The 27411-nt window shown below is 48.6% G+C and overlaps 2 protein-coding genes and 1 pseudogene across 2 annotated transcripts; all 3 read left to right on the top strand.

The window, feature by feature from the left end:
- Positions 1 to 7302: 7302 nt before the first annotated feature.
- Positions 7303 to 8974, top strand: LOC114605843 (olfactory receptor 5T7-like). Its single transcript, XM_028747484.2, has one exon. The coding sequence runs from the start codon at positions 7616 to 7618 to the stop codon at positions 8570 to 8572; it is 957 nt and encodes a 318-aa protein (XP_028603317.2). The 5' UTR covers positions 7303 to 7615; the 3' UTR covers positions 8573 to 8974.
- A 5771-nt stretch (positions 8975 to 14745) lies between these two features.
- Positions 14746 to 16758, top strand: LOC114604860 (olfactory receptor 5V1-like; annotated as a pseudogene).
- Positions 16759 to 22212: 5454 nt separating this feature from the next.
- LOC114604861 (olfactory receptor 5V1-like) lies at positions 22213 to 23338 on the top strand. Its single transcript, XM_028745382.2, has one exon. The coding sequence runs from the start codon at positions 22213 to 22215 to the stop codon at positions 23170 to 23172; it is 960 nt and encodes a 319-aa protein (XP_028601215.2). The 3' UTR covers positions 23173 to 23338.
- The last annotated feature ends 4073 nt before the right edge of the window (positions 23339 to 27411 follow it).

A 27411-nucleotide genomic window follows, 5' to 3' on the forward strand; every position in this document is an offset into this window, starting at 1 on the left:
CGTTCGCTGATGACGCTAAATTATATTTAGGGTTGTTAAAACAAAAAGTGATTCGAAAGAGCTCCAAAAAGACCTCTCCAGATTGAGTGACTGGGCAGTAAAATGGCAAATGCAATTCAATGTAAGCAAGTTTAAAGTGATGTTGGAGGGGGGGGGATTCTTAATTTCACATACACACTAATGGGGTCTGAACCAGAAGTGATGGACCAGGAAGAAGACCTTGAGGTCACAGTAGACAGCTCAATGAAGATGTTGATCCAGTGTGCTACAGCCGTGAAAAAGGCAAATTCTATGCTAGGGATCATTAGGGAAGGAATTGAACATAAACACTGCCATTATCATAATGGTACCTTCGAGAACACTGTCCAACCATCTTGTCCTCTGTCGTCCCCTTCTCCTTGTGCCCTCCATCTCTCCCAACATCAGGGTCTTTTCCAGGGAGTCTTCTCTTCCCATGAGCTGGCCAAAGTATTGGAGCCTCAGCTTCAGGATCTGTCCTTCCAGGGCTGATTTCCTTCAGAATGGATCGGTTGGATCTTCTTGCAGTCCATGGGACTCTCAAGAGTCTCCTCCAGCACCAGAATTCAAAAGCATCCATTCTTCGGCAATCAGCCTTCTTTATGGTCCAGCTCTCACTTCCATACATCACTACTGGGGAAACCATGGCTTTAAGTATACGGACCTTTCTTGGCAAGGTGATGCCTCTGCTTTTTAAGATGCTGTCTAGGTTTGTCATCAATATGCCCTTCCATATTTTAGGGCCAAGTGAGTTCCAGAACTTCCCTCTTCCCCCAGCATAAGAAAAGACCACACATTTGGTACATTAAAAATGATTTACTTACTAACTCTTAAAAGGTCAGGTTCCTGTGCTTTTACATACATCAGCCAGAAAAGTCACACAGGCAGTAAAAAATGGCTTTTCTACAAAATGATGGCAATTCCTAAATGATTGGCATAGGAACTCAAGAGTGGTTGGAGAGAGAGATGTGAACTGGAGGAACCAGCTCAGACCTCCTCACACACTGAGCTTCTCAGATACACTGAAGGAGAACAACAACTTGATTACCTAGTTTCTCCCCAGGTGAGGGGGAAGTGGACAGAGCTAAGCCTGGCAGGACAGCTTACTCTATGGTATTAACCCCTTCATGCATTAATTAGACTTAAGCATGTTGGTTATATGAGGCTGGTTGTCATACAAGTTAGGGGCAGTACTGCTTCTGAACACCAGTTTCTGGAAACCACAGGAGGGGACAGTGCTCATGTACTCATGTTCTGTTCCCTGATTTCCCAGAAGAGGCATCTGCCTGGCCATTGTGAGAATAGGATGCTGGACTAGATGGGTCACTGGCCTGATGCAGCTAGAGGCTCTTCCTATGTTCTTATTTGTTTTAATTTATTTTGAACTGTTCTGAATGCTGTATCTTATATTGCTGAAGCCCTCACTGGGGCCTTCTGGAGAAGGCTGGGTAATAAATCTGATGAGGAGGATAAGGATGATGACATCTTCTGGAGAACTTCGTCTACTTTGTGATGGGTCCCGCTGACATCAATTCCACTGGGCTGTGTGCGTTTCCCCAGATTTCTCACCTCCGCTGGCAACGGGAGCCTGTTTCCCCTGGGCCACACAAACCATGAAATACCTGCTCCAGCTCTTAGCAGCTTCACAGCTCAGGGAGCACAGGACGCGATTCCTGACCTTGTGCAGGTAAGACAAGGGCAGCGGTAGGGGGCTGCTGAGGTGAACTCCTGGCTAGGAGTCTTAGGGAAAGCTGGGATGCTGTTCTCACCTCTTAAGTGTCATTTGCAATGGGGAAGTCTTTGTGCGCACACAACTGAAGGATCTAAGCCAGGGCCAGATTTAGGTTTGATGAGACCCTAAGCTACTGAAGGTACCAGGGTCCTTGATATGTCCAGCTGTCCTTTGTCAACAACAAATGGTCACTGTTTTTTTGTGTTGAATATATGCTATATGGTAATTGATGGACCTAATAGGTATCTCAAGCCAATTGCACATGCTGCCATGCAGCCAGTCCATGCAGAACGTAGGCACCCTATATATAAAAGATAAAGGTAAAGGGACCCCTGACAGTTAAGTCCAGTTGCAAACGACTCTGGGGTTGCGGCGCTCATCTCACTTTACTGGCCGAGGGAGCCGGCGTACAGCTTCCGGGTCATGTGGCCAGCATGACTGAAATATACTCAGAGTCGCAAAGTGATTTCATGCTCTTTATTCAGCTCATAGTGGTGAGGAGGAATGAATAAAAGTCCCCTCACCGCTTCTGGCGAACCAGAGCAGCGCACGGAAACGCCGTTTACATTCCCGCTGAAGTGGTACCTATTTATCTACTTGCACTTTGACATGCTTTCAAACTGCTAGGTGGGCAGGAGCAGGGACTGAGCAATGGGAGATCACCCCGTCGTGGGGATTTGAACCGCTGACCTTCTGAACGGCAAGTCCTAGGCTCTGTGGTTTAACCCACAGCGCCACGCGCGTACTTCCCTATATATAGAAATGAGCAAAGCAGTGATATTTTAGGGAGCAGGCTAGCAGGCGCGGGCCATGACTTATATCATAGGAGCCTGCACAACACAAAACACTGCTGCTGTATGTAGCTTTTATTTTATTTGTTTTTTATCTTATTTTTGGAAATGTACATACATGGTTTTTTTATTTAATTTTTTTTAAGAGAGGGGGGCCCTAGCTATAGCTTGTTTAGCTTACATGTAAATCTGGCACTGATCTAAGCGGATCCTTGGATGGCTTTCAAAGAGGATTAGACAAATTCAGGAAGGAGAGGGTTCCTAATGATTGCTAGCCAGGATGCCTAAGCTCTGCCTCCAGCAGTGCTTCTGAACACCAGTTGCTGGAAACCACAGGAGGGGAGAGACTGCTCTTGTGTTCGAATCCTGCTTGCTGGTTTCCCACAGGTGTCTGGTTGGCCACTGTGAGAAGAGGATGCTGGGCTCAATGGGCCATTGGCCTGATCCAGCCGTCCCTTCTGATGGGAGTTATAGTCCAGCAACACATCTTTGATCAAGGGTTTTCTCCAGAAAAGCTGTTTGTTGTGTGTTCATCCTACTTTGGCTGCAGAAAAGCATATGCAGAGGTCAGAGTATATGCTGGTCTTTATGGAGCGTTTGTTCTGGTTTGCTTTGGCAGGGCGTTGGCACGGCAATGCTCATTCACCCTGACTTCCCTGTTGAGTGTTTATGCATCTTCCTGTTAGACACTCATCCCCCCCCCCCTGCACTGCCCTATCGGTTTCCAAACCTCAGCTTCTTCTTGAAAGATAAGATAAACTTTATTCGCATTAGCCAATGGCCATGGCAACATAAGGGACGCGGATGGCGCTGTGGGTTAAACCACAGAGCCTAGGACTTGCCGATCAGAAGGTCGGCGGTTCGAATCCCCGTGATGGGGTGAGCTTCCGTTGCTCGGTCCCTGCTCCTGCCAACCTAGCAGTTCGAAAGCATGTCAAAAGTGCATGTAGATAAATAGATACGGCTCTGGTGGGAAGGTAAACGGTGTTTCCGTGCACTGCTCTGGTTCGCCAGAAGCGGCTTAGTCATGCTGGCCACATGACCCGGAAGCTGTACGCTGGTTCCCTCGGCCAGTAAAGCAAGATGAGCGCCGCAACCCCTGAGTCGGCCGCGACTGGTCCTAATGGTCAGGGGTCCCTTTACCTTTACAGCAACATAAAACAAGCAATATATACAAATAAAAAGACAACAATGGGTAAAAAGGGCAATCAAATGACCAAGATTATCGTTCAGATAGTGGCCCTTAATCTCACTGCACCCTCGATAAACCTAGCAACCTTTGCTGTTGTCTGATCATTTTGATCTGATAAAAGAAAGAACAATGTGGCCGCAGGTGGGTGGCCTGGGATGTTAAGTAAGAGTGGGGTGATGATCTCATTCCTCAGATCTTTGTAAAGGGGACAGGAGAACATGAGCCACTGTTTCCAGACTGCCATCTCCACAGGGGCAGAGTCGTTTCTCAGTTGGAATCTTTTGGTATCTGCCCTCAAGTACGGCAGAGGGCATCACATCCAATCTGGCCAGTGTGAAGGCATGTCTGTATTTTGGGATAGTTAATTTATTCAGATATGGTGCCAGGGAATCAAACGGGGGGGGGGGGGGAGGCATACCAAGGACAGAATTTCTTATAATTTTCTTTAAAGTGGATGAGTTGTGCTGGGGCAACCAAGTGCTTTAATCCACTTTAATTGCACAAATCTAAATTCAGGGTCTGTGCTTTAATCCCTCCTGCAAAAGAGCAATTGTCTGGAGATGCCCTTGGAGCAGCCTTCGGCCATTTGGCACCCTCCAGATGTTTGGGACTACAACTCCCATCATCCCTGACCACTGGTCCTGTTAGCTAGGGATGATTGGAGTTGTAGTCCAAAAACTTCTGGAGGGCCGAGTTTGCCTTTGCCTGCTGCCTCGGAGCAGGGTTTCCCAAACTTAGGTCTCCAGCTGTTTTGGGACTACAACTCCCATCAGCCCTGACTACCGCTCCTGCTAGCTGGGGATGATGGGAATTGTAGTCCAATAACAGCTGGAGACCCTGCTGTCTTAGAAGTACATCCTGGATCTGAACCTTTTTCCAGTCCACGTTTTCTTACCTCTGCCTCTAGTTGTGACATGGTAAATGTATTGTTCATTGCAAATAACATCTTATCTTGAACAGAAACATTATTTGACTGTTTCCTCTTTCCTCTTTTTTATTTTTTAATTTACGGTAGATTCAGTAAAGCAAACCAAAATATCCATAAAGAAATATTCATACCATTAAAACAGGTTGAAAGCAGCATAAGGCTTTTATCAGTAAACTTACTATTCCAAAACATATCAATTTCCCAAAAAATCTATTAGGCTGATTTATACGTATTCTTTTATAATATGCTAATTTAATTGTTGTTACTATATGCTAGGTTTTCCCCCAAATCGTTCTCATGCCCCTCATTTTTAGCCATCACAATCTTTGCAGCTGCTACAATGCTGATTACTATTTCTCGATCATTTTCTGAAGTAACATCCCGGGTTAAAGCAGTAGAAATATTTTGGCTTTTAATGGGATATGATGTCCTAACATATCAGAAATGCTAGCCTCAACAGGTTTCCAAAATATTTGCATTTGAGAGCAGTTCCAAAAGTTGTGTACATCATTTGCTTTATGCAATTCGTCATTTATTCTTTTATAAAATTGTGTCCAGTCCAGTCCCCCATTCATTCCACGTTCCACAAAGGCAACAATAACAAAACGTCAGCTAAAACAGAAAAATGAAAAGTACAGACAGGCGCAATAGATGAAAACAGCTGAAAGGAGGCTTCTCCAGCATAAGAGCTTTAACCTGTCTAGGCAAATCCGTGCTGACATAAATAGATGTTAAGCTATGAAAAGGATAAGGGAGTTGGGATGACTGACTCTTCTGTGCAAGATGTCCCACAATCAAGGTGTGATTTCAGAAAAGGCCCCTCTCTCACATCCTGCCATGAGGACATGAGGAAGAGCCCCTTTTTTCCCAGCATCTCTAAGGGAGCAAGCAGGCTGATGTGGAAGAAGATTGTAGGGTTGGAAGGGACCCAAGGGTCATCTAGTCCAACCCCCTGAAATACAGGAATCACAGCTAAAATGTCCATGACCAACCTCTGTTGAAAAATCTTCAACAAAGTAGAGTCCACCACCTTCTGAATGCGGCAGCTAGACTGGGGACTGGGAGCGGCTGCCGAGACCACATAACGCCAGTCCTGAAAGACCCACATTGGCTCCCGGAATGTTTCCGAGCACAATTCAAAGTGTTGATGCTGACCTTTAAAGGCCTAAATGGCCTCGGTCCAGTATACCTGAAGGAGCGTCTCCACCCCCATCGTTCAGCCCAGACACGGAGGTCCAGCGCCGAGGGCCTTCTGGTAGTTCCCTCCCTGCAAGAAGCCAAGTTACAGGGAACCAGGCAGAGGGCCTTCTCAGTGGTGGCGCCCGCCCTGTGGAACGCCCTCCCATCAGCTGACAAGGAAATAAACAACTATATGACATTTAGAAGACATCTGAAGGCAGCCCTGTTTAGGGAAGTTTTGTAATGTTTGATGTTTTATCGTGTTTTTAATACAGTATTCTGTTGGGAGCTGCCCAGAGTGGCTGGGGAGGCCCTGCCAGATGGGCGGGGTATGTAAGTAAAAAAAATAAATTATTATTCTCATTCTCATTCTCATTATTCCGAGAGAGTCCATTCCACTCTCACGCAGCTCATATCACCCAAAGATTCTTCCTAATATTTAGTTGGAATCTTTTTTCTTGCTATTTGAATCCATTGGTTCTTCTGGAGCAGGTGGAAACAAGTTTGCTCCATCCTCCATGAGACGCCTCTTCAGATATTTGAAGATGGGTTCCATAGCACCTCTCCTCCAGGCTAAACACCCCCCCCCAACTCCCTCAGCAGTTCTGCAGACGGCTCAGTTTCCAGACCCTTGATCGTCTTGGTCGCCCTCCTCTGCACACCTCCTAGCTTTTCAATATCCTTGTCAAATTGATGGAGGAGAGGGCCCTTGGAAGGCTGCTAGACACCATGGCTATGTTCTGCCTCCACAGTCAGAGGCGGCAATGCTGCTGAATTTCAGTTGCTGGAAACCACAAGAAGTGGGGTGTTGCTATTCTGCTTGGATCTTGCTTGTGGTTTCCCATTGGGGCATCTGGTGGACCACTGTGAAGACAGCATGCTGGACTGGGCCATTGGCTCTTCTTAGATTCTTATGTATTTAAAAGAAGAAGAAGAATGAGGAGCAAAGGAAGGAGCCACCAGGGTATTCCTGCAGATTCAAGCTATTGCTGCCTGTCGGCCTGGTGGAGCATGTGGCGGATGTCTCCTTTGTCCCACCTGCGGGCTTTTCTGAAAGGAAGGTTTGCTGAAGTAGTGTGCAGGCTATTGAGAGAGGGCTATATCTATGCTTTGTGTAACATGACCGCCTTGTATATTTCCCCTGGGGATCACCCCCCGTTGCTATTAGTCAACAACTGCATTGTTGTATACGTGGGGAAAAGCAGGATTGTATGATCTTCATATTTGGGACTGGCAGGACATCTCTGGGAAGTGTGGGGTTGTAAGGTGGGTTGTGGGACAGCAGTGGCTGTACTTCCACTAACTTTGGACTATGCCACACTCTCCATGTCCCTACCAAGTGTGTCTGACCAAGGGCATACCCCAAAGATCTCAGAGCCTGGGCAGCTTCATATGGGACATTGCAGCCCTTCAGATAGTCTAGGGCTAACATGTTTGGGGGTTTATGAATCATTACCAGCACTTTGGATTGTGCCCAGAAACAGAGAGCTAGGCAATGGAGCTATTGTAACAAGGGAGTTGTATGTACAACCTTGCTTTTCTCCATTAGACGTTGGGACAGCACTAAACAGGTGACCCTCCATGTTGTAGTTTTACATCTCCTAGGACCTCCTGGTGATGGATGAATAAGAAACCCAATAAATACAAAATAATTGCGGTGATAAGAGCAAGTGCAGGAGGTGACGCTCAGTCCCTAGCTCTCTGTGAGCGAGGAACCTACGTCCTGTTGCTTCCACACTCTTTGTTTCTCCTTCTCTACACAGATTAACTTTCCCATGGAGGTCAGGAATCAGACCCAGGTGGAGGAGTTCATCTTCCTGGGCTTCTCAGGTGTCCCACATGGCCAGATTTACCTCTTTGTCGTGTTCCTAGCAATTTACTTGGTCACCGTTCTTGGAAATACCACGATAGTCACCCTGATCCAGCTGGATTCGCGCCTCCACAGCCCCATGTACTTTTTCCTCAGTCATTTATCCTGCTTGGATGTCTGCTACTCAACTGTCACCGTCCCCAAGATCCTGACCAACTTTCTGCGCCAGAGGCACACCATTTCCTACAACCAGTGCATGGCCCAGATGTTCTTCCTGATGACCTTTGCAGGCTCCGAGTGCGCCCTGCTGGCCGTCATGGCCTACGACCGCTATGCCGCCATTTGCCAGCCTCTGCATTACAGCAGCCTGATGAGCAGCCAGGTGCGAATCCCGCTGGCCATTGCTTCTTGGATCTGGGGCTTCCTGGACTCGGCCATCCACACCACTCTGGCCACCCACTTGTCCTTCTGCGGGGCCAACCAGATAGACCACATCTTCTGCGATGTCCCGCCTCTCCTGAAGATTGCCTGCAGCGACACCTACGTGAATGAGATCACGCTCCATTTGGCCAGCATCTTCATGGGCCTGAGTCCCTTCTTGCTCATCCTCCTCTCATATGTCTACATCCTCTCCGCCATCTTGCAGATCCGCTCGAATACTGGCAGGCACAAAGCCTTCTCCACCTGCGCTGCTCACATGATCGTTGTCACCATCTACTTTGGCATGGCCAACGTGAACTACAACCGCCCCAGCGCAGGCTACTCCTTGGAGGTTGACACCCTAATCTCCACACTCTACTGCATCATCACCCCTATGCTGAACCCCCTCATCTATAGCCTCCGCAACAAGGAGGTGAAAGAAGCCCTCAAGAAGGTTCTGGGGGGGCAGAAGAACGAATACGCTTCTACACAGAGGAAGTGAGAGGTGGACTTTGACAAGGGCATCTCTGCTGCTCTCTGACCCCACCTTTGCCCTTTGGGAGCTCAAGGTAATCCCCCAAGACCATGGAGAAACCCACTTCATGAAATACGGATTGAATAACATAAGTTCTGAAGACTTGCTGACATGCTGATGGGTAATTTAATTTTACTTACGTCATTAAGCACTTGTTCCCCCAAATATACCACCTTTGTGCATGTCCACCACAAGTGCCTATAGTTCCCATATTCAGAGAACTGCAGGCAACTGGTGAGACCCGTCAAAACTCATTATTCCAACCAGAGACCTTAAACTGTAGATTGCTGTATTTATTTACATTGAAGGCTTCTTCATGAACGATGTTCATTCTTCATGAACACCTTGGGCCACAGCAGAGGTGACAGAGAAGCAGAAACAAACTTTGGGAGACCTAAGACCAGGAACTCAAAGGAGAAGGGCTTGTAGTGTGGCTGCCCCTGTTATGTGGAACAGCGTTTCTGTCAAGATAGGAGCCCACTATCTGCACTTTCCAGGGGGTGGGGTGGGTGGGAACAAAGACATTTTTCCTCTGGTAGCTGGATAAATGGGTCTTTACAATGAGTGTCCACTTGTTTGGATTTCAGCTCCATTTAAATGTATTTGTTGTTGTTTTTTTAAATTTTATTTATGCTTTTCAGGTTTATTTGTTGTTTAGTCTTTTAGTCATGTTCGCCTATTCGTGACCCCCTGGACCAGAGCATGCCAGGCACTCCTGTCTTTCACCGCCACCCACAGTTTGGTCAAACTCATGCTGGTAGCTTCAAGAACACTGTCCCACCATCTCGTCCTCCGTCGTCCCCTTCTCCTTGTGCCCTCCATCTTTCCCATCATCAGGGTCTTTTCCAGGGAGTCTTCTCTTCTCATGAGGTGGCCAAAGTCTTATCACGCTGACTATAATAATAAGGCCAGAAGGAGCCTGGGTTTCACTTTTCTCCCTTTCTGTCTCTCTTTCTGTCTGGTATGGTGTTCTGTACGTAGTGTTAAGGTATAGACTTATTCTAAGTTGTTGTAAGTTTAAGTTAAGTCTGCTGCAACTGGATTTCTTATGGTCAGTGCCAATCCTGAATGTCTGGGCTTTGTGACCATGACGCTCATTTGCTTTCAGTAACAATAAAGCTCTGCTGAGTGAAATACAATTGCCTCTGGTTTATTTTTGGGGAATCCTGCAATGTGTTCACTCGGCTAGCTATACATTGGAATCTACCCTGGATCAATATTGAGTAGAATTTTCAATGACACATCCAACATTCCATATTCCCTTTATGCATTCTTTGAATTAAAAGGTGGGGTAGGAATACGTCAAGTGTGTAAATCAACAGCTAGCCGCCGAGCAATTCCTCCGATGGGACTCCCATTGCTCCATTCCTCTTGGCTTCCATAGACCCCCTGGGGAGAGTGGCTTTCATTTCCCAACCCTCCTTGTTAACTTGCGTGTTGCAGTTGCAATGAGAGCGTCCCTTGGGTCCCACCTGGGCATAACTCCTCTCTCCCTGCCTGGGATCCGCTAGTTGGATGCAACGTAGAGGGAGCCACCCGGCTCATCCGTGGCTCAGCTGGGAAGCAGGGATCTCCCTTCCAGAGCCCCGATGGCAGGCCCTCTCTTGCCACTCGGATGCCAGTGTGCTCTGGCCCCGTGAAGGTGGAGCAGGCAGGGGCAGGGAAAGGCTGGTGCAGAAGAAGCCTGAGGTTGAAGGGGAAGGACGACCTGGAGCTGAGCATCCTGACGGGGGCAGGAGCAAGCGCCCAGCCTCACTGGGCTCCCAGTGGGGGGCCTTCAGGTTAGTAGCTCCCCAGGACACAGAGAGGACTGGGGATGGGGAAGCAATTCAGTCTGGTCTGCATTTGAACGCGAATCTGCCCCATTCACACTTGCTGAAATGATACAAGAACAAGAACTCTGCTAGCCGCTGAAATTTGCACTTCTCTGAATGTTGCAGAAAAAGGTGGGTTATAAATGCAATAAATAATAAATTCATTTATGGGACAATATATATGGGGCTAGGGACATGGGTGGCGCTGTGGGTTAAACCACAGAGCCTAGGACTTGCCGATCAGAAGGTCGGCTGTTCGAATCCCCGCGACGGGGTGAGCTCCTGTTGCTCGGTCCCTGCTCCTGCCAACCTAGCAGTTCAAAAGCATGCCAGCACAAGTAGACAAATAGGTACCTCTCCGGCGGGAAGGTAAACGGCGTTTCCGTGCACTGCTCTGGTTCACCAGAAGCGGCTTAGTCATGCTGCCCACATGACCCGGAAGCTGTATGCCGGCTCCCTCGGCCAATAAAGTGAGATGAGCGCCGCAACCCCAGAGTCTTCCACGACTGGACCTAATGGTCAGGAGACCCTTTACCCTTTACCTATATATGGAGCTGACACAGCAAGAGATTTTTTCCCCCACCCCACCCCCCTAAATCTTATCCAATCCACACTTTTCAATGCACAAAGGAGTTTATAATTCTGTGCTTCACATCCCAATCCCTGAGCAGTGAGATATTTGGGCGTCCAATGTTCACTTACGGTTGACTTTCCTTGGAATGGGAGGTTACTGGAGAGACTACCATGGAGTTACCATCTCCATGCCATAACATAGTAGCTGTGGAACATATAAGACTACATGAAGCTGCCTTATGCTGACTCAGACCTGGTCTCTGGTCTCTGAAACATTTGCTTTATCTGCAAATATAGAAGCAGAATAGAAGTGGAGGCGAACAAGCCCTCCTTCAACAGGCAGCACACCTCAAGAGATCATCTTGCTGCCCCCACCTGATTTCCAGTCTCTTCCAGCTAGAAGTGTCACAGCACCAGGGGCACAAACAGAAACTAACAGTCAGAACACTCTAACCATGACATCCCATTGGCTTCCCCACATCCTCAAAGCAGAACAAAAGGTTCATTGTGTTGCCTCTTCCAAGGCAGAAAGGGAGGCAGACAGAGACGGGGGGGGGGGGCATGGAAACACTTACCGAGAGCCTAAACAGCCCTTTTCCAGCCAGTCCTCTGAATCGGAGACTGAAATTGGGAGTGGCCAGTCTGTTCCAGGAACTAGCTATCCCCAGAAGAGAGGAGATAAGAGGCATTCCCTGTCTCGCTGGGCATGCTGGCCTAGAAAGCCACGTCACAAAAATTTAGAAGCGGCAACTGACTGAGCAACACGGAGGTGTTGTTTTGGAGCTCCGGTGTGGGCTTGGATTTTGCAGTCATAAATCTACCGGACAGAAGTGGCTCGATGCCTGGAATGTTATCTCCTAACTAGCTAGGCAGCAAACACATCCCTCACAGCAGAGGAGGAGACATCAGCTTCCTTGTGACACTTCTCATTCCAGGTTCCTCTCCGGCTTCCTTTCCTGACCAAGGCAGGCCCTGAATAATAATAATAATAATAATAATTTATTATTTACAACCCGCCCATCTGGCTGTGTTTCCCCAGCCACTCTGGGCAGCTTCCAACAAAGTATTAAAATACAGTGGTCTGTTAAACATTAAAAGCTTCCCTACAGAGGGCTGCCTTCAGATGTCTTCTAAAAGTCTGGTAGTTGTTCTTCTCTTTGATCTCTGGTGGGAGGGCGTTCCACACAGCGGGCGCCACCACCGAGAAGGCCCTCTGTCTGGTTCCCTGTAACTTGGCTTCTCGCAATGAGGGAACCACCAGAAGGCCCTCGGCGCTGGACCTCAGTGTTTGGGCAGAACGAGGGAGGTGGAGACGCTCCTTCGGGTCTACTGGACTAAGGCCATTTAGGGCTTTCAAGGTCAGAACCAACACTTTGAATTGTTCTCGGAAACGTACTGGGAGCAAATGTAGACTAGAGATGAGAATTCTGGGAGTGGAGAGGAAATGTCACGGCCACCAGCCAGTTGGGGATGTCTCCAACAGCATCCCTGATTCGTCAAAGCAGGGTTGTTCCTGTCCCCCCCTGAAGGGAGAGGAGTGACGTCCGACCATCCCTGGAGGACCCTAACCCACCCACCACTGATTTGTAGCAGCTGGCCTTGACACCAGACTATTGAGTGGGGAGGTTAAAGGAGAAAAACCATTACTTCGATGTGAATGATTTTTGGACTAGGGGGAGATGGAGGCTCATTTGCTTATTAGTTTGTCAGTGTGTCGGTTAGTTTATTATTTGTGTGTGGTCAGTGTTGTTTCCTCCTGTTTATATGGCTGGTTTTCCCCTCCCCTCCAATAAAATGTCAATATATTACATCAATATATTACATGATTCCCCCCCTTCTCCCCATACCATTTTTCTTTGCCATAAGTCACTTCGGGTGACAAGAGACTGAGAAGATTAATGAACACCAACAACACCAAATTTAATGGAACAATGGTCTGAGTGGGTAGAAGACCACTTACAATCATAGACTTACAGAACTGTAGCATTTTAATGGGTCTCCCAAAGGTCCTCTAGTCTAACCCCCTGCCATGCAGGAATTTCCTCTGTTTCCCTTTTCTGCCTGGCAGCCTTCCCCTCAAACGCCATCCTTCTTCTCGGTGCGGGAACATTCCCAGGGGAGCTGAAGTGGTGCGTCTGCTCTTAAAAAAAACATCATCAGATCATGTAGATCTATCCAATTACCACCCGGTTTTGAACCTTTTGTACCTGGGTAAGGTAATTGAGAGAGCGGTTGCCAAACAGCTTAGTAGGTTTCTGGATGAAACATCGGCTTTGGATCCATTTCAGTCCGGCTTCCATCCTGGTTATGGGACCGAGACAGCTCTGGTTGCCCTAACAGATTATCTTTGTAGACAACTGGATCGAGGCGGGTCGGGACTGCTGATTCTTTGAGATTTGTCAGCAGCCTTCGACATGGTCGACCACGAACTTTTGGACCACTGCCTTGCCAATGTGGGGATTAAGGGCACAGTCTTACAATGGCTGCGCTCTTTCCTTTCAGGGTGGGGACAGAGGCTGGCGCTAGGGGAGGAGTTGTCGTCGCTGCACTCCTTGGTGTGTGGAGTGCCGCAGGGCGTAATCCTCTCCCCTATGCTTTTTAACATTTTTATGCACCCCCTTGTCCAGCTTGTCCAGAATTTTGGGCTGGGTTGTCATCAATATGCTGATGACATCCAGCTTTATCTGTTGATGGACGGCCATCCTGACTCAGCCCTGGACACAATGACCAGATGCTTGGAGGCTGTGGCTGGATGGCTGCGTGGGAGCCAGTTGAAGTTAAATCCTTCAAAGACAGAGGTCCTCTGGCTGGGTCGGGATGACATGGGGTTGGGGGGCCAGCTCCCATCTCTTGCGGGGGATCAGTTAGTGCCAGCGCCTTCCATCAGGAGTTTGGGTGTAACCTTCGATGCCTCCCTCTCTATGGAGGCGCAGGTTGCAGCTACAGCAAAGGCGGCATTTTTCCACCTTCACCGTGCTAAGCAGCTGGTCCCTTACCTTTCTCTCCCTGATCTGGCCACAATGATCCACGCTACGGTCACCTCCAGGGTTGATTATTGTAACTCGCTCTACGTGGGGCTGCCCTTGAGACTGATCCAGAAACTCCAGCGGGTGCAGAATGCTGCTGCGAGGCTCCTTACGGGGTCCTCGCCATGGAATCATATTCACCCGGTGCTAAACCAGCTGCACTGGCTCCCGGTCGAGTACATGGTCAGGTTTAAGGTGCTGGTTTTGACCTTTAAAGCCCTATGTGGCCTACGACCCTCGTATTTACGGGACCGCCTCTCCTGGTATGCCCTGTGGAGGACCTTACGGTCCACAAATAATACCTCAGAGATCCTGGGTCTCAAGGAAGTTAAACTGGCCTCAATCAGGGCCAAGGCCTTTTGGCTTTGGCCCCAGCCTGGTGGAACGCTCTATCACAGAAGACTAGGGCCCTGCGGGATTTGACATCCTTCCACAGGGCCTGCAGGACAAAGCTGTTCTGCCTGGCCTTCAGTCCGGGCCCAGATTGACACCCCTCTATGGGGTCCTCTAAGTCACCTCTTTGGCCCTTTTATCGGCTCACGTGGAACCAAGATGGACAGCTGGCCCTGATGAATACTTGAGTTTCCCGACCACTTTGGTTGTAATGCGTGGGCAATCATTAAATTTTATCCTGATTCTAATTTTTAAGATGTATTTTAATCAATTGTTTGATTGTGTTTCAATGTATTTGATATTTGATGTTAGCCGCCCTGAGCCCGGTCTTAGCTGGGGAGGGCAGGGTATAAATAAAAATTTACTTACTTTACTTACCTACTTTCTCTACAGAAAATCTCTGCATTTCCCATGGCTGGCAGCAGCAACTGGACCCAGGTGACGGAGTTTGTTCTTCTGGGTTTCTCTGGGATCACGCATGGTCAGACGTACCTGTTCCTGGTGTTCTTGGTGATCTACTTGGTCACCCTGTTAGGGAACCTCACCATAGTCGGCCTGATTCTGCTGGATCCCCACCTTCATAGCCCCATGTACTTCTTCCTCAGTCATTTGTCTTGCATGGACGTTTGCTCCTCATCCGTCACTGTCCCCAAAATTTTGGCCAACCTCCTCCACAACCACCACGCCATCTCCTACCACGCGTGCCTGGCCCAGATGTTCTTCCTGATGGCTTTCTCAGGTTCTGAGTGCTGGCTGTTGGCCGCCATGGCATACGATCGCTATGCCGCCATTTGCCAGCCTTTGCATTACTCACACCTCATGAGTCCGCGTGTGTGCGTGCAGCTAGCCACCATCGTCTGGGTCGTGGGCTTCCTGGACTCAGTGCTTCACACAGCTTTGGCCTCCAATTTACACTTCTGTGTGGCCTTCCAGATCCACCACATCTTCTGCGACCTCCCACCGCTGCTGAAAATCGCCTGCGGGGACACGCGCGTCAACGAAATTACCGTTCACATAGCCACCATCTTTATGGGCCTGGGCCCATTCCTGGTAGTCGTCATCTCCTACGTCTACATCTTGGCTTCCATCTTGCGGATCCGCTCCAACACTGGGCGGCACAGGGCCTTCTCCACCTGCACCTCCCACATGATAGTGGTCATCCTCTACTTCGGAAATGGATTGGTGAACTACAACCGCCCCAGCGCAGGCTACTCCTTGGAGGTTGACACCCTGATCTCCACACTCTACTGCGTCATCACCCCTATGCTGAACCCTCTCATCTATAGCCTCCGCAACAAGGAGGTGAAAGAAGCCCTGAAGAAGGTTCTGGGGGGGACAGGAGAAGGAATACGCTTCTACACAGAGAAAGTGAGAGGCGGACTTTGACCAGGGCATCTCTGCTCTCCTCTGACCCTGCCATTGCCCTTAGGGAGCTCAAGGTAATCCTCCAAGACCACAGAGAAACCCACTTCCTGTAGACTCCATTTCGATCAAATTTATAAACACGTTTTTATTATTTCCATGGAGACCCCCCCAAAGTATGTTATGAAAACCTATGTTTCTGTACAAACACCACAACTAATCAGCAAAGCATGTTCCTATGAAGTGATATGCAATTTAGGATAAACCTCAGGAACTGGTCTTTGGTATTCTGGAGAATTTGTAAATGAAATGAAGCTTCACCATTCTCCTGCAAAGATGTCTCTGTAAATTGTTCCTCCTGCCGGTCTTACTTTGTGAGTCAATTGTTCCACCAGGGCCATACGGTCTTGTACCAATCATTCAAGTTTGCACCTTTTAAGTCCTTCCAGAATGTGACTATAACCATACCTGCAACCACAAAGAGAAATTCATTTCATGGTTTATCCAACAAGTCCTGATTCTCATTGAAATACGGATTGAGTAACACAAGTTCTGAAGACTTGCTGACATGCTGATGGGCACTTTTGCTTACGTCATTAAGCACTTGTTCCCCCAAATATGCCACCTTTGTGCATGTCCACCACAGGTGCCTATAGTTCCCATATTCAGAGAACTGCAGGCAACTGGTGAGACCCGTCAAAACTCATTATTCCAACCAGAGACTCTAAACTGTAGATTGCTGTATTTATTTACATTGAAGGCTTCTTCATGAACGATTGGCTCTGTAGGAGCCAATATATGCTAATCTCCTTACAGGTTCTCCTGTTTTCATAGGGCTGTTTCTTTTCACAGCTTGGGCCACAGCAGTGGTGACAGAGAAGCAGAAACAACCTTTGGGAGACCTAAGACCAGGAGCTCAAAGGAGAAGGGCTTGTAGTGTGGCTGTCCCGGTTCTGTGAAACAGCATTTCTGTCAAGATAGGAGCCCATTATCTGCACTTTCCGGGGGGGGGGGGGGACAAAGACATTTTTGTTCTGGCAGCTGGATAAATGAGTCTTTGCAATGAGTGTCCACTTGATTGGATTTCAGCCCCGTTTTAAATGTGTTTGTTGTTTTTGTGTTTGTTTGTTTTTAAATTTTATTTATGCTTTTCAGGTTTATACATTTCACAAATTTTACAATCATTTAAAAATCATTTTACAAACATTAAACATCCTTTTCAATTCATTATATATCATTTCCCAGTTGTTGTTTTTGTGTTTTAACTGTTTGTGTCTATGAAGACCACTGAAGACCACTGGCGCACTGGGTTCAGTAATGTCCACTTTGACTGGCAGGAGATGTCAGGCAGAGAAAGCCCCTCTCCAGTTATTGGACCTTTTTAGTTGGAGATGCTTTGCCATTTAAACCTGACACACACACACACACACACACACCCTTTGACATTCCCTTCCTAATGTTGCTGTGTTAAGTGTTCTAGGAGATACTAAATTAAAAAAAAATCTTTATTTTTTTAAAAAGGACTGACAAATTCTTCTTTAGCTGAAACTCTAGGGAAGTAGCTACTAAAAAGGGACATGAGTGGTGCTGTGGTCTAAACCAGTGTTTCCCAACCTTTTTTGGGCAAAGGCACACTTGTTTGATGAAAAAAATCTCGAGGCACATCACCATTACAGCCCCGTGACGTCAGCGCGCAGCGTCACGCCGGGAGGGAAGGGCGCCGGGGCGCTGCTGCTGCTGCTGCCGCCGCCGCTCCCGGCAGGCATGGGCCCAGCTGAGGCGGCGGCGGCTGTTGTGGTGGTGGCGGCGATAGCGGGCGGAGGAGGGGGCGGCGGCGGGGCCGAGGTGGCCGGCGGTGGCAGGGGAGGCGGCGGCGGGTGGAGCAGGAGGGCGGCCGAGGCCGGTGAGGGAGTAGGGTTGCCCGGGGCTTGAGGAGCCGTCACCGGGAGTTGCTGCTGCTGTTGTTGCTGCTGCTGCCCGGACATGCCGGCCTCCTCCTCGTCCGCTGTCTCGCGCTCCTCCCTTTTGCGCGCGCTGCCCCGCCGCCGCCCCATTGGCCGGGTCCTGTCAGCTGATCCTGTGTTATTTCCTGTGTGTGTGTGTGTGAGGGGAGAATGGAGAGAGAAACCTCGGCACCACCACCGCGGAGCCGCCCCCGGCTCGACGCGGATCCTCGCCGACGCCGCCCCGCCTCTCGCCGCCCGACTCGCCCGCCTCCCTCCCACGGCACACCAGGCAACGTCTCGCGGCACACTAGTGTGCCGCGGAACACCGGTTGGGAAACACTGGTCTAAACCATGGAGCACCTTGGGCTTGCAGATCAGAAGGTGGGCAGTTTTAATCCCCGTGACGGGGTGAGCTCCCATTGCTCTGTCCCAGCTCCTGCCAACCTAGCAGTTCAAAAGCAGCCAGTGCAAGTAGATAATTAGGTACAGCTGCAGCAGGAAAGTAAACGGCGTCTGTGGACAAACACTGGCTCCCTTAGCCTGAAAGGAAGATGAGCGCCACAACCCCATAGTCGCCTTTGACTGGACTCATCCGTCCAGGGGTCCTTTACCTTTACCTAGTTGTTACTTCAACCTGCTGAGCAGAGTCTCTTGTGTACCAGGCTGACCCAGAGGTAAGAACATAAGAAAACCTGCAGGATCAAGCCCACGGCTCATCTTCTCCAGCCTGTAAGATTGGAGTGTGTGTGGAGAGGGATTTGCAATACATACAAAGGAAGTGGCAGTTGGACTTGGCAAGGCATTTTCCAAGGTACCAGAAGAAGAGTTAAGGCCAATTTCTTGCATGCACAACAGATGGCCGTCCTGTCAGTTTGCATTTCTTAGTGCAGAAAGCATTGATCCTATTCTCATTAATTCAAGAGGGTTCTGGAAGCTTCTCTGTGTGAAAGAAGCAAGCAGAAGGTTTGTGATGTTTGGCTTATTCCTTCAGAGAAGCTGAGTACAGCTGGCTTAAACTGGTTCTCTTATCACGCTGACTATAATAATAAGGCCAGAAGGAGCCTGGGTTTCACTTTTCTCCCTTCCTGTCTCTCTTTCTGTCTGGTGTGGTGTTCTGTACGTAGTGTTAAGGTATAGACTTATTCTAAGTTGTTGTAAGTTTAAGTTAAGTCTGCTGCAACTGGATTTCTTATGGTCAGTGCCAATCCTGAATGTCTGGGCTTTGTGACCATGACGCTCATTTGCCTTCAGTAGCAGTAAAGCTCTGCTGAGTGAAATACAATTGCCTCTGGTCTATTTTCTGGGAATCCTGCAATGTGTTCAAGTTTTCACTCGGCTAACTATACATTGGAATCTACTATGGATCTATATTGAGTAGAATTTTCAATGACACATCCAACATTCCATATTCCCTTTATGCATTCTTTGAATTAAAAGGTGGGGTAGAAATACTTTGAGTGTGTAAATCAACAACTAGCCACTGAGCAATTCCTCCGATGGGACTCCCATTGCTCCATTCCTCTTGGCTTCCATAGACCCCCCGGGGAGAGTGGCTTTCATTTCCCAACCCTCCTTGTTAACTTGCGTGTTGCAGTTGCAATGAGAGCATCCCTTGGGTCCCACCTGGGCATAACTCCTCTCTCCCTGCCTGGGATCCGCTAGTTGGATGCAACGCAGAGGGAGCCACCCGGCTCATCCGTGGCTCAGCTGGGAAGCAGGGATCTCCCTTCCAGAGCCCCGATGGCAGGCCCTCTCTTGCCACTCGGATGCCAGTGTGCTCTGGCCCCGTGAAGGTGGAGCAGGCAGGGGCAGGGAAAGGCTGGTGCAGAAGAAGCCCGAGGTTGAAGGGGAAGGACGACCTGGAGCTGAGCATCCTGACGGGAGCAGGAGCAAGCGCCCAGCCTCACTGGGCTCCCAGTGGGGGGGCCTCCAGGTTAGTAGCTTTACCGGACAGAGGGAGGACGGGGGATAGGGAAGCAATTCAGTCTGGTCTGCATTTGAACGCGAATCTGCCCCATTCACGCTTCCTGAAATGTTAAGAGAACAAGAACTCTGCTAGCCACTGAAATTTGCACTTCTCTGAATGTTGCAGAAAAAGGTGGGTTATAAATGCATTAAATAATAAATTCATTTATGGGACAATATATATGGGGCTAGGGACATGGGTGGCGCTGTGGGTTAAACCACAGAGCCTAGGACTTGCCAATCAGAAGGCCGGTGGTTTCAATCCCCGCGACGGGGTGAGCTCCCGTTGCTCAGTCCCTGCTCCTGCCAACCTAGCAGTTCGAAAGCATGTCAAAGTGCAAGTAGATAAATAGGTACCGCTCTGGCGGGAAGGTAAATGGCGTTTCCATGCACCGCTCTGATTCTCCAGAAGCGGCTTAGTCAAGCTGGCCTCATGACCCGGAAACTGTATGCCGGCTCCCTCGGCCAATAAAGCAAGATGAGAGCTGCAACCCCAGAGTCGGCTGCGACTGGACCTAATGGTCAGGAGACCCTTTACCCTTTACCTATATATGGAGCTGACACAGCAAGAGATTTCTCCCCCCACCACCGCCCCTCCCCCAAATCTTATCCAATCCACACTTTTCAATGCACAAAGGAGTTTATAATTCTGGGCTTCACATCCCAATCCCTGAGCAGTGAGATATTTGGGAGTGCAATGTTCACTTATGGTTGACTTTCTTGGAATGGGAGGTTCCTGGAGAGAGAAACTACCATGGAGTTACTGTCTCCATGCCATAACATAGTAGCTGTGGAACATATAAGACTACATGAAGCTGCCTTATGCTGACTCAGACCTGTGCTCTGGTCTCTGAAACATTTGCTTTATCTGCAAATATAGAAGCAGAATAGAAGTGGAGGCGAACAAGCCCTCTTTCTTCAGCAGACAGCACACCGCAAGAGATCATCTTGCTGCCCCCACCTGATTTCCAGTCTCTTCCAACTAGAAGTGTCACAGCAAAAGTGGCCCTGCAAAAGTCATCTTGTCCAATCTCCAGCAATGCAACAATCTCAGCTCAAGCATCCCTGACAGAGGGCCATCCAACCAATGCTTAAAAACCTCCATGAAAGGAGAGTCCACCACCTTCTGAGAGAGCCCCTTCCACTACTGAACGGCTTTTACTGTCAAATAATTCTTCCCAATGTTTAATTGGAATCTCCTTTCTTCTACAGTGAGCCCAAAGCCCATGTGGGGGTTACAGGCTGGGAATTGCACCGGAAGCCAAAATCACATATAGTCAAAACACGCTGCGTCCAATAAATAGTGGAATTGCCAAAGTCATTTGTTCCCTGGGAACCTCCCCCCCCTTCTTTCCACACCCTTTTTATTTATTTTTGTGATTTGGGGTCATGTGCGTAAAGCCTAATGCGCACAAGTTAAATGCCCATAAGTTGTGGGCTTACTGTAATTTGGAGCCTCCCCTCTGGAGCAGCAGAAAACAAGTTTGCTCCACCTTCCATATTCAGATATTTGGAGAAGGCTCTCAGACCCCCCTCTCAGTCCTCTGTTCTCCAGGACACAGACACCCTGCTCTCTCCCTTGGGGTCCATTCCAACTCCCCAATTCTATGATTATGTCTTCAGCCCTAGTCAGAACACTCTAACCACCACATCCCATTGCCTTCCCCACATCCTCAAAGCAGAACAAAAGGTTAATTGTGTTGCCTCTTCCAAGAAAGAGGAGGAGACATCAGCTTGCTTGTGGTGCTTCTCATTCCAGGTTCCTCTCCGGCTTCCTTTCCTGACCAAGGCAGGCCCTGAAGACTAGCGATGAGAATTCTGGGAGTGGAGAGGAAATGTCACGGCCACCAGCCAGTTGGGGATGTCTCCAACAGCACCCCTGATTCGTCAAAGCAGGGTTGTTCCCGTCCCCCCTTGAAGGGAGAGGAGTGACGTCCGACCATCCCTGGAGGACCCTAACCCACCCACCACTGATTTGTAGCAGCTGGCCTTGACACCAGACTATTGGGTGGGGAGGTTAAAGGAGAAAAACCGTTAGTTTGATGTGAATGATTTTTGGACTAGGGGGAGATGGAGGTTCATTTGCTTATTTGTGGGTCAGAGTGTTACTTAGTTTATTATTTGCATGTGGTCAGTGTTGTTTGCCCCTGTTTATATGGCTGGTTTTCCCTTCCCCACCAATGTAATGTTTTGTGAAATATCAATATATTATATGATTCCCCCCCCCCACCTTCCCTCCATGGTATTACGTATTGTATAATTTTTCTTTGCCAAAAGTCACTTGGAGACCTTCAGGTGACAAGAGACTAAGAAGTTTAATCAACAACAACACTGAATTAGACGGATCAATGGTCTGAGTGGGTAGAAGACCATAGAATCACAGAACTGTAGCATAGTAAAGGGTCCCCCAAAGGTCCTCTAGTCTAACTCCCTGCAATTCAGGAACTTCCTCTCTTTCCTTTTTCTGCCTGGCAGCCTTTCCCTCAAACTCAATCCTTCTTTCTCTACAGATAATCTCTGCATTTCCCATGGCTGGCAGCAGCAACTGGACCCAGGTGACAGAGTTTGTTCTTCTGGGTTTCTCCGGGATCACGCATGGTCAGACATACCTGTTCCTGGTGTTCTTGGTGATCTACTTGGTCACCCTGTTGGGGAACCTCACCATAGTTGGCCTGATCCTGCTGGATTCCCACCTTCATAGCCCCATGTACTTCTTCCTCAGCCATTTGTCTTGCATGGACGTTTGCTACTCCTCCGTCACTGTCCCCAGCATTTTGGCCAACCTCCGCCGCCGCCGCCACACCATCTCCTACCACCCATGCCTGGTGCAGATGTTCTTCCTGATGGCTTTCTCAGGTTCTGAGTGCTGGCTGTTGGCCGCCATGGCATACGATCGCTATGCCGCCATTTGCCAGCCTTTGCGTTACTCGCACCTCATGAGCCCGCGTGTGTGCGTGCAGCTAGCCACCACCATCTGGGTCTCAGGGTTCTTGGACTCAGTGGTCCACGCAGCCTTGGCCTCCAATTTACACTTCTGCGGGGCCTTCCAGATCCACCACATCTTCTGCGACCTCCCGCCGCTGCTGAAAATTGCCTGCGGGAACAAGAGCCTCAACGAAATTGTCATTCAGGTAGCCACCATCTTTGTGGGCCTGAGCCCGTTCCTGGTAGTCGTTGTCTCCTACGTCTACATCTTGGCTTCCATCTTGCGGATCCGCTCCAACACCGGGCGGCGCAAGGCCTTCTCCACCTGCACCTCCCACATGATAGTGGTCGTCCTCTACTTCGGAAATGGACTGGTGAACTACTACCGCCCCAGCGCAGGCTACTCTCTGGAGATAGACACCCTGCTCTCCACCATGTACTGCATCATCACCCCTATGCTGAACCCCCTCATCTACAGCCTCCGAAACAAGGAGGTGAAGGGCGCCCTGAGGAAGGTTCTGGAAAGCCAGAGGAAGTTCTGCACTTCCTCTCGCAAGCCGTGAGAGCGAAGGTGAGAGGGAGGGAAGGAGAAGGTGCCAGCTGTCTTCCCGGCAAAGCCCAGTGGCCCCAAAACAGGGCATGAAAGGAGGTGCTAAATTCCCTCAGTCTGTGGTTCTCACTAGGCTACCGGCCTTCCAGACTCCTTGGTTAACTCCTTAGTGGAAGGAGACAAACAAGAGGGAGTTAGTCCAAGAAAACTTGGGTTTTATTTGAAATTGTTCTAGACAAAGATACTCAACAGGCCTTGGGGGCCAGCTAATATAAATATATAAAGCCGTTTTATTTCCCCAGAGAAACTTGGAAAATTCTCTTCATTTTAAATTCTTCATTTATTTTCCGTTGCCGCTGACATCTTTTGTTATGACTAAAGCTTTATATTTTGTTGCTCACAGCTGTGTTTCTTTTTAATGTAAGTGACCCAGAAAATGTTGTTGTTGGGTGGCAAATAAATATTGTCAATAAAAAACAAATACACAAACAAAACCTTGTGCATTGTGCTTGGATGCTGAGTTAAGCCAGATCTTGTTCTCTGTTGTGCTGAGTTGGGTGGGTGGGAAGAGGTGGGATTGGTAGGTTCATGAGCAAGTGTAAATCTGGGACCCTTCCCCAACTGCGTGAAGAAGCTTGCCAGAATAGGAGTATCTTCAGCTGTTTCCAGAAAATACAAATAATGGGCATCTGCCCCAACTGAACACGGATGCTGTATCAGCAGCAGGGCCTTGTCAGTAGTGGCGCCTGCCCTGTGGAATGCCCTCCCATCAGAAGTCAAGGAAATAAATGACTATCTGACTTTTAGAAGACACCTGAAGGTAGCCCTGTTTAGGGTAGTTTATAATGTTTGATGTTTTATCGTGCTTTTAATATTCTGTTGGGAGCCGCCCAGAATGGCTGGGGTATAAATAATAAATTACAGTGGTGCCCCGCAAGACGAATGCCTCGCAAGACGGAAAACCCGCTAGACGAAAGGGTTTTCCATTTGCGATGCGCTTCGCAAGACAAATTTCCCTATGGGCTTGCTTCGCAAGACGGAAATGTCTTGCGAGTCTCGCCATTCCCCCCCTGCTCCCCCCCTTTTTCTAAGCCGCTAAGCCGCTAATAGCCTTTTAGCAGCCAAGCCGCTAAGCCTTTAATAGCCACTAAGCCGCTAAACCGCTAATAGCGCTAATCCGCTTAGCCGCTAATGGGGTTGCTTCGCAAGACGAAAAAACCGGTAGATGAAGAGAATCGCGGAACGGATTCTTTTCGTCTTGCGAGGCACCATTATTATACAAAACAGGGGCAGCCACTCTGAAGGCACTGCTCCAAACTGCCATGAACTAAGCTTTGGATATTTCAGGGACTTCAAGGATAGCCTTTCCTGCAGAACATAGTGACCTCCTGGGACTATCAGGGATTAAGGTAGCCTCAGACAAAGTGTTCCTTGCTGGTGGGAGTTTGCCCCCACAAGCAGCTTAGCTGCTGCAACCTGCAGCCTCCAGAGCAGTCTTGAGAGTAGCCTCACATGAAACCATAGAGCAGGAAGGGACTCCAAGGGTCCTCTAGTCCAACCCCCTGCAATGCAGGAATCTCAGGAAAAGCATCCATGACAGGTGGCCACCCGACTTCTGCTTAAAAACCTCCAAGGAAGGAGAATCCACCACCTTCCAAGGGCATCCCTTCCACTGTTGAGCAGTTCTTGTTATCAGAAAGCTCTTCCTGATGTTGAGTCAGGATCTGTTACAAGATCTCCTTTCTTGTAACTTGAAGCCATGGGTTTGAGTCCTACCCTCCAGCGCAGGAGTAAACAAACTTGCTCCATCTTCCATGGGAAAACCCTTAATGTCTGGAGCTCCTCCATGGAAGAAGACTCTCTTCCTCTCTGGTCCAGGCACAGCCCAGGATGCTGGCAGCCTCCCAAAAGCTGTGCCCTTCCCCATCTCCTGCATTGGCTACTGCTTCCACCTTCTTACTAGCCACGGTCACTAGAGTCTCTCACGAGGATGATCTCCTCCTCTTTGTCCTATCTGCCTACAACGCTGGTGGCTGGCAGGTGAGAGACAGAATTTTAATTTCCCCATAGCTCTTCCTTCCTTGCTTTCTCACCTGGCTTAACAACATCCACACAGGAGCTCCAATGGTGAAAATGAGTCTCAAAGGGAATTTCAATCTCGCCAGGAGGACACACTTTCCATAACATGACTTGATAGCTCTGAGGTTACTGCTGGCCTCCTGCCCCCTCCCTATCAGCAATTAAGGGTGCCCCAATTAAAGGACACCATCCATTGTGCTTGGCTCTAGCATACCTGCAAAAAAATCCTACTCCCATGGGACATTTTGATTAGCTGCAGCTGCAGCCTTCCTCTCTGTGGATTCTGGGTGCACAGATAACCCCATGGTCCACACACAAGGTAACAATTCCTCCCCTACAAGGAAAGACAGCCAGCCACCCACAAGGCAGGCAGCAGAGCAGTTTGCTCACAACGAACATGGGCCCTGGTGTCACCATGAGATCTTCAAGGCCCTTCCTTGGTGTCACGTTTGGAGAAGAGATTTTGCCCAAGCTGCCTCCTCACAACTGGTTGTATTCAGAACTTCTACTGGTGGGAAATTAGGGCCTTAATGTATCTTCTTCCCAGGGTAAACGGAAGTTCAAGGCCTCCATTTCACAAGGTGAGGAGGAGAAGGAATCCAGAGTTGGCCAGCCGTCAGCAGCTAACTAGTTAGCAAGAAACGGTGAGTTGCCTGGCTGTCATTTACCCACCTTCCAAATGACTGGAGTCTTCTTTGATTGAGGGCAATGCAAGGAATGTGTTAGCATGAAAGGAGAAGGGAGAGGGAAGTGGAAGAGGGACTGGAGCTCATTGCCAGAGCAGCTGCATTGCAAGCAGAAGGTCCTTGGGTCAACCTTTTGGGCATCTCCAATTTAAAGCATCTTGGGTACCAGGCAGGGGGAAAGTCCTTACCTCTGTGCCCATCCCTGAGAGATGCTGCCAGTTGTGCAGCTCAGGCTGGACTTTGGAGCAACGGGGACCCCCAAATGACCACCCAGAGAGTGGTAGTTGGTGGGGTCACCAGCAAACAAGCCCCTCCTGGTCCCTGCAGCATCCTTCCATCTTATTTGCTCTTTTTAAATTCATAGTTAGCAGCTAAGCATATGCAAGTACTCATTAACAAAACGAGCATAATAGAGCTTTAAGCCACTGGTGTCAAGGTGGTCTTTTTTTTAAAAAAAGAAAAATCTTGTTTATTGAGTTTTACATTGCAAATTTAAATTCAAACATTAAACATCAACACCATCATTTAGGATCCCCTGAATTCTTTGACTCCCCTCCTCCCTTCCATTGTTACCATTATCAATCTTTTTTCAACTCCTTCACTTATTTTCTCTATTTTTCTTAAATAATCAATTTTACCTTAATTTTTAGTCCATTACAAGCGTTACTCAAATCCTGCCAGAGTTTTTAGTTGTTTACAGTGGTCTTTTAAATACATTGTAAATTTTCCCAATTCCTTTTTAAAGTTCTTCTCTTCCTGGTTTCTACTTTTCCCAGTTTCGCCATCTTCATCAACCATTCGCCTCTAGTCAGGACTTTCTCTTCTTTCCATCTCTGGGCTGGTAGTGTCTGTGCTGCTGTCGTCGCATATATAAATGATTGTTTCTGCTCCTTTGGTATCTCTGCACCTAAAATTCCTAGCAAAAAAGCCTGTTTTCCCCCACAAACTTTATTTTAAACATTTTTTTCAGCTCATTGTGTATCATTTCCCAGAATGTGGATGTAGTCTTAGATATTAATGTATCAATATGCTAGTGTTTAATTTTAAAACTGCCTTGAGGAGGTTTTTTTAAAAAACCTAAACTAAGGCCCGGGGGCTGGATCCGGCCCAATCGCCTTCTAAATCTGGCCCACGGACGGTCAGGGAATCAGCGTGTTTTTACATGAATAGAATGTGTCCTTTTATTTAAAATGCATCTATAGGTTATTTGTGGGGCATAGGAATCAGTTCATCCCCCCCCAAAAAAATATAGTCCGGCCCCCCACAAGGTCTGAGAGACAGTGGACCGGCCCCCTGCTGAAAAGGTTTGCTGACCCCTCCCCTAGCAGCACTCCTTTGATGTTCTCCACCCCTTTGGCAAACACAGGTTCTCTGAAGTGCTCTTCAGAATGGGGGTCCCAGTCCTGACACCTGGCTCAGTGACCCCCAAAGTCCCTGAAAATTCCAACCTGCAGATGCCCAGCTCCTTACCTGGAACCCTGCAGACA

This window comes from Podarcis muralis, chromosome 10, assembly GCF_964188315.1.
Source record: "Podarcis muralis chromosome 10, rPodMur119.hap1.1, whole genome shotgun sequence".
Lineage (NCBI taxonomy): Eukaryota > Metazoa > Chordata > Lepidosauria > Squamata > Lacertidae > Podarcis > Podarcis muralis.

Excerpts from the sequence above, each read along its gene's own strand:
- LOC114604861 (XM_028745382.2), top strand. The coding sequence starts at position 22,213 with ATGGCTGGCAGCAGCAACTGGACCCAGGTGACAGAGTTTGTTCTTCTG.
- LOC114605843 (XM_028747484.2), top strand. The coding sequence starts at position 7,616 with ATGGAGGTCAGGAATCAGACCCAGGTGGAGGAGTTCATCTTCCTGGGC.